The sequence below is a fragment of the Salvelinus alpinus genome, chromosome 13 (genome assembly GCF_045679555.1).
Source record: "Salvelinus alpinus chromosome 13, SLU_Salpinus.1, whole genome shotgun sequence".
NCBI classification, from domain to species: Eukaryota; Metazoa; Chordata; class Actinopteri; order Salmoniformes; family Salmonidae; genus Salvelinus; species Salvelinus alpinus.
Window position 1 is genome coordinate 21,151,872 of NC_092098.1, and position 6,744 is coordinate 21,158,615.

At 43.5% G+C, this 6,744-nt stretch overlaps 2 protein-coding genes across 3 annotated transcripts in view; one reads left to right on the forward strand and one right to left on the reverse strand.

The window, feature by feature from the left end:
* The window catches only part of LOC139537376 (E3 ubiquitin ligase RNF121-like), an 18,735-nt gene extending 17,788 nt beyond the window's left edge, over positions 1-947 (forward strand). The window contains exon 14 of the transcript XR_011667510.1: positions 209-947. The gene's annotated coding sequence lies outside the window, so the exon portion shown is untranslated. The remainder of the gene's footprint in view (positions 1-208) is intronic.
* Positions 455-6,392, reverse strand: LOC139537372 (NLR family CARD domain-containing protein 3-like). Of its 2 annotated transcripts, none has more exons than XM_071338604.1 (7): positions 6,131-6,392; positions 5,721-6,016; positions 5,497-5,610; positions 5,156-5,233; positions 4,834-4,951; positions 4,460-4,700; positions 455-4,219 (listed from the first exon to the last, which is right to left on the reverse strand). In XM_071338604.1, the coding sequence occupies exons 2-7, from the start codon at positions 5,900-5,902 to the stop codon at positions 2,604-2,606; spliced, it is 2,349 nt and encodes a 782-aa protein (XP_071194705.1). In that variant the 5' UTR covers positions 5,903-6,016; positions 6,131-6,392; the 3' UTR covers positions 455-2,603. The 2 variants fall into 2 exon arrangements, with proteins under 2 accessions (XP_071194705.1, XP_071194704.1); XM_071338603.1 differs by having other exon boundaries at positions 5,721-6,011; positions 6,131-6,379.
* Positions 6,393-6,744: the final 352 nt, after the last annotated feature.

Here is a 6,744-nt window from a genome sequence, read left to right on the forward strand (position 1 = left end):
CCACCTTTTGTCTATTCCATTTGCACAACAGCATGTGAAATTTATTGTCAATCAGTGTTGCTTCCTAAGTGGACAGTTTGATTTCAAAGAAGTGTGATTGACTTGGAGTTACATTGTGTTGTTTAAGTGTTCCCTTTATTTTTTGAGCAGTGTATATGTGAGTGAGATGTTAGTAAAATTCCTGAACTAAATGTTTTCATCAATCTAGATTGCAGCCGGTAGTAACAAGAAAAAGCGCTGCAATGCGTGTTGACCCAAGGACAGGAAGACACAGTACACATGCATCAAGTGCAAGAAATACATTTGCAACACACACACAGTAAAACTCTGTCCCCTGTGGTGTGTAGACAGCCTTAATGTGTTCAATGGGGCACATTTATAATTTCCATAAAATACTGTATGTAAATGTATCCTTCCAATTGGTTCAGTTCAAAGCAATAAACATCAATAGTGATAAACCTTGTTTCATTTATATTTGTTCAAGATCAACATGATTTATTCCACCCATGTCTTGATTATTTACAAAAATCACAATTTAAAATATAAAAAACGAATTGTGCTTTAGCAGAGGTAAATGGCAAATGTTAACCATGTATGCTGTCTACATCTAAGTATTTTTACAAATTGTTATGGCTGTGTTTTAACCCAATAATGTTGTGGGTCCATCAGACCTGCAAACATTGGGTGAATAACAAAACCCTTGTGTGGTGTTCATGTTTAAGAAAAATACTTTAAAGTACGACTTCAGTTTTTTTGGGTATCTGTACTTTACTATTTATATTTGACAATGTTTACTTCCCTACATTCCTAAAGAAAATATTGTACTTTTTACTCCAAACATTTTCCCTGAAAACCAAAAGTACTTGTTACATTTTGAATGCTTAGCAGGACAGGAAAATGGTCAAATTCAAGCACTTATCAAGAGAACACGTGGTCATCCCTAACGCCTCTGGCCTGGCGGTCTCAATAAACACATGCAACTTTCGTAAATAATGTCTGAGTGTGCACCAGGCTATCCATACGTTTTAAAAACAAGAAAATGGTGCTGTCTGCTTTGCTTAATAAGTATATTTTAGTAATTACATTTACTTTGGTTTTAAATATACCTAACACTTTGACTTTTACTCAAGTAGTATTTTACTGGCTGACTTTCACTTTTAACTTTTTAATAGAAAGTTACTCAAGTATGATAATTGGGTACTTTTTCTACCACAGAGCATTTCTATTGCTCCATCTAGTGATAATAGTCATATGGATTCTAATGCGATCTTGAGGACTCACATAATAGGGATAGATAAATACATTCAATTGTTGACTTTTTTTGCCACGGACTCTGTAACCTAGATTAAAGACAATTTAGTTCAGAGGGAACTTCTCTTCATCTGCCCTTTTTAACATCTGTTCGAAATTGATTAAATTGTGTTTTATGACAGTGAGACCACAACTGTTCTGGAAGTAGACAGCCATTGCAAATAAGGTTGCATCAGGTCATTTGTGTGCACCTTGTAAATGCATTGTAATCTGTGTTTTATATCAGCTCACCATTGTGTAAAGCATGGAGGCCCCACTTCTGTAGGCCTGCGAATCAATTTCCAAATGTTTTTTATTTTTAGGAACTTAGTCTGGATCTCAACTTGCTGTTAAGAGTTAGAATACACAAGGTGCCAGGGTTGGGGTCAATTCCATTTCAATTCAGGAAGTACAATGAAATTCCAATTATCTTCTAATGCTTTTCAATGTGGAATTGGGTTTACTTTCTGAATGCAAATGTAATTGACCCAACCCTGCAAGGTGCAATTTTGAAATGTGGTTGTGCATCTGAAATGTCTCTTGTCAGTCACTTAATTAGATTGGTTGGTAAGTAAGTCTAGCCAGCTATCTAAAGTTGCAGTAATCATGGTCAAATTACCACCCAGGGTCCCCCATTGATTTTGTTAGTAACTCTCAGATATCATATTTAAAAAACTGCGAACATTTCTCTCCACCCTATGGCAAAATGTGTAGAATTGCCAAAAACTTGCTTTAAAACTGCAACATTTGCTCTAAGCCCCATGGCAATGTGTAGAATTGCAGGAAATTAAATAGTTTCTCTTCCTTGTCGAGGGGTACACAAATGTTTTGCCCGCAAAAAGCTTGGGGCCGGCTCTGACTGCATGTGTGGGTATGGCTGTGGGTACACAGACCTGCGCGCTACTGTGGCCTGTCGTGAGTTAAGATTGTGACCCCCACCCCCATCAGTTGCACATACCTGGTGTAAAACATTTTCACAATGTTATATTAAGTATACAGTCAATACATGTGACTGACTGCCTATAAATATGTAATTTGTCACATCCCTTTTACTCTTTTTATAACCCCTCACAGTAGCTGAGTGACTTTACTGCCTGTGTCTCAGTAGTATAGTAGTGTAATGCTACTGCCACCTTGTGGCTACTTCTCATGACAAATTTCCACTTACTACCACAGTTAAGTATTGTTACAAAGCAACCCTGAAGTATCCATATCTTTCTTCCCCAATTCCCTTAAGTTTGTCTAACTATACAACCCATATTTCAAACCTAATATATACATCTTTATAAATACTGTAGTCAGAGTATTGTCAGTCAGTGGCTCTTCACAGAGTTTGAGCGGCTGCGTCTGGGAGCTTCAGCACCAACACCAAGCTCGTCCAGGCAGCACTGCAGGTTGGCGTTCCTGTCAGGGTAGTGGTTCTCTTTAATCTTCTTCCTGATAATGGCGGCTGTCTCCTCAGAGGCCGACGAGCATTTGTTCATTTCGGGTAGGAAGCGTTGTAGCAGCTCCTGATTGGCCGTCTGGGCCATGCCCAACAGGAAGCGCAGGAAGACATCCAGGTTTCCATCGGGGCTCTGTAAGCTTCTCTCTATAGCACTGCGGTACATGTCCAGCAACCCGGGGTCCTTGAACATGCGTGAGAACTTGCTATTCCGCGGCTGCTGCAGGACGTTCTGCCCCATACACCTCCAGGTGAGGAACACGTAGAGGGCAGCCAGGTATTCTTGGATGGTGGGGTGGATGAAGGTCTGGATCCTCTCCTGGTACATGACAAACTGCTCGATCAGGAACTCAATGCACAGGCCACTCTTGGTGACAGCCTCAGCGACATCCACCCCGCAGTCCTTCCAGGTGGCCTTGCCAATGACCATCTGGTTTTTCTCCAGCATCGTAAAGGCTAGCTTGCCCAGGTTCATCAGGAAGTCCCTCTCCTCTTCCGGGGTGCGGGAGGCTGAGCCCCTGGCACCACGCACATGCAGGTGCACCAGCAGCAGGCGAGTGTACATCAGGGTCAGCCCCTTGGGCAGCTCTGCATCCGGCCCCTTCTCCCTAAACGTGTGCTGGAAAACATCCCGCACCACACAGCAGAACATGGGCAGATGGCACATGATGTGGAGGGTCTTGCAGGAGGTCAGGTGGGCAATCACCTTATCGGCCTGCGCCGGGTCCTGAAACCTCCTCCTGAAGTACTCTTCCTTCTGTTCGTTGGTGAAGCCACGGACCTCCAACACCTGGTGCACAGACTCTGGGGGCAGCCGACTGGAGGTGAGTGGGCGAGAGATTATCCAGAGGAGAGACGAGGGGAGCAGATTGCCCCTAATCAGGTTGGTTACCACCACGTGCATGGCGGCTGGTTCAGTGCTGTCACACCAAGTCTCGGTGCGGTGGAAGTCCAGGGAATGTGCATACTCGTCCAGCCCGTCACAGATGAACATGACCTTGCCTTCGTCGCACTCGAAGGTGGGCAGCACCTTGGTCTCGGGGTAGAGAGTGTGGACGATCTCCAGGAGGCTGATCTTCAGGTTCAGCATGAGGTTGAGCTCTTTGAAGGGCAGTGGGAACAGGAAGTAGACATGATTGTGCTCGCGCTCCTCTGCCCAGTCCATGATGAACTTCTGCACGGCCACAGACTTCCCTACCCCGGCGATGCCGTTGGTCACTATATGGCTCACATGCTTCTCATAGATCACATCGGGGTCAAAGATCTGGCTACAGGTTATCCGCTTCTCTTCCTTGCGATTGGTGGACAGCTTGTCGATCTTTCTGACCTCGTGCTCGATGTTGGGCCCAGCATTGCCTCGGTCTGTTATGTAGAGCTCATTAAAGATACTATCAAAGGCCTTATGCTCTCCCTGCTGGGCAACGCCCTCACACATCCAGCTATACTTCCTCAACAGAGTGTCTCTCAGCTCATAACGCACCTCATCTGCACAGAGAGAACAGGGAAAACACAGACATTAAAAAAGGCACAGTCTACTAGATTTCCTGTTCAATGGCCATTTAAATTAACAATTTGTGTATAACTCATTGGTTCTTTAAGTACTGTATAACATATAAATGCCTCATGAGCATAGCTCAACTATTACCCTATCATAACTCAAAGTATACGTTTGTTATTTTATCATTATATTACATGAATCAAATGAAATAAAGCCAACGTGCATACTTTTCTTGCAGAGGTCCGTGAGGTAGGCATCCAGGCGTTTGAGGCCCATGTCCTTCAGCAGGGCCTTGGTGAGCTGCAGGGCCACCTCTAGGTCATAACACTCCAGCAGTCTATCCACCAGGTCCACCATGTCCATGCCCTGGGGAGGAGAGCTGAATGACTCTGGGTAGCGCTTCCACAGCGTGATCTTAAATGTCCTCAAATCATCCTTCCCCAGTTTCTCCAGTGTCTTCCTGATGGCCTGTGGTCCACAGAATACAATTAAAACAAGAGAAAAGCAATTCTCATCCACTACACTTAACTTTAGGGACATGTTGACATTTGTTGCTGAACATACAGTACGTCACCTAGACTAGAGTGAAGTGTGAGCCCACCTTGAAGGTGAAGTCTACAGTCAGAGCAGGGTGTCTCTTCTCGTCTGGGTTTTTGATCAGCTCTGGTCTTGGAAGTTCCACTGCTGGACCCTCTTCTTTAGGTGCTGTGTCTTGAGACCTGGAGAGGCGGTGGAAGATTAAATATTGCAACACATACTAGTGTAAACACATACTAGCCTATCCATAGATTTGACCATTTGTAAACAAATGGACATACATGCACCAACACCCACACTATACTCAGGAAAAAATATGCATAATTACACACTTCAACAGATTGCATCCTGTCTGTGCCTGATCAAACATGGATGACTTTTCTTACTTCCTGGTTCTGGTCTCACAGTCATCACTGTCCACGGAGTAGCCACTGGAGTAAGACTCTGTTCTTTCCAGCTGGACTCTAAGTAGAACATCACATGGAAAATGAATTAATCATCAGCAGTAGTGAACTAGTGCTGCTTCAAGGAGCCGTTGTCCACATAATATAACAAATATGTTCACGTACTGTAGTCCTTTAACGGTCTGTGTTCCTGGTTCGTGTTAATACTTTGTAAAGAAATGTAATGCAAGTGTATGTATTTTTTGTGTGACGGAATTCTTTTCATTTTACTGTATGTTAATGTAAGTGTATGAGTGTCTATAAATCAACATGTTTCAGTGTACCTAGTAGCAGACAGCTCAGTTTCTTCATCCAGTTCATCAGATGGCCAGAATTGGGTATCACTGTTTACAGAATTGTAGCTGTGGACCGGGGATTTAGCCCTTTCCACATCATGCCTGCCAAACACACACACACAAACTATGAATGATTGAGGATGGGGAAAGGATCAAGCTTAATTCTGGGCACATGAAATGTGCTGTGTGTTGTGGTATGGTCAGTGTCTCACCAGTGAGTAGTGTCCATGGGTCTCAGGCCATCTCCCAGGTCCAGGGAGGGTCTCCTCTCAGGCACATAGAAAGCCTCCTCTCCCTCATCAGACATATAGATTGTACTTCTTCCGCGGCCAGACACACCCTCTCCCAAGGGAAAACTGACATCTGATATAGTTTCCCCTCCATCATGCTCCATCGTATCAGAGCCTCGCCCAGCGATCCTGGAGGACCTCAGGTGTACAGGTTCCGGGTCACAGTTCAAAGTCTGACGTCAATGGCTACTTGAATGTTGCCAGACAGTAGACCTGTGCTGCAAGAAAATAAAAAAAAACACGCATACCAGTCGATCACATTTTTACCATTATCATAAGTAATTCTATAACAATTACAGACTTCTTGCGACTTGCGAATAGGTCACTCTTACCAAGAAAAAAAGCTGAAAATATCGAAGCTTTCTGTTCCGAGGCGAGCTTGTTTTGAAACCTCTGGCCTACTAAATTCACCTGTTTGCCTCATTTATGGCGACTCACTTTACTAAAACATAATGTGTACGCGTTCAAAATACACGTAACATAACCCTAGAGCTAATAAACGGCAAATGTTCCCGGTTAAAATGCTAAATATAGACCACAGACAGGGCCGCACTAACTTTTGACTCCGACAAACAGGAACAGTAAAGTATTATCACAGATATAACAATGAGACAGATATTTCACCGGATGTTTAAATGTGAAGCATCCGGTTGACGTTTCCACTCACTACCAAATATGGTAGAGAGGAAGCCCAATAGCCAGCAGTGGGAGAAGATGGAACCAGATACATTTGGCCGACATTCTAATGATATACTCATCGATTAAACGTTTGATCTCAATTTTTCTGTTCCCAGAACTACAATCTGTTATAAACAGAGTGGACTAAGTTTTGTGAACTTTGCCCTTTGCCAAAGTTCCACAAAATTGCGTTGTTGAGAAGAAGTGCAAAGGCGAATTGAGTTATTGCACACGCGCACTTCACAGAATAGGCGTTCCCCAACGGAAA

What these genes read in the sequence shown, in the direction of transcription:
- LOC139537372 (XM_071338604.1), bottom strand. Translation starts at nt 5,902, where the DNA reads ATGGAGCATGATGGAGGGGAAACTATATCAGATGTCAGTTTTCCCTTG. An exon ending in TGTGAGACCAGAACCAGGAA is followed by an intron (nt 4,952 to 5,155) that starts GTAAGAAAAGTC and finishes CCGCCTCTCCAG; the next exon opens with GTCTCAAGACACAGCACCTA. An exon ending in CTGTAGACTTCACCTTCAAG is followed by an intron (nt 4,701 to 4,833) that starts GTGGGCTCACAC and finishes TGTGGACCACAG; the next exon opens with GCCATCAGGAAGACACTGGA.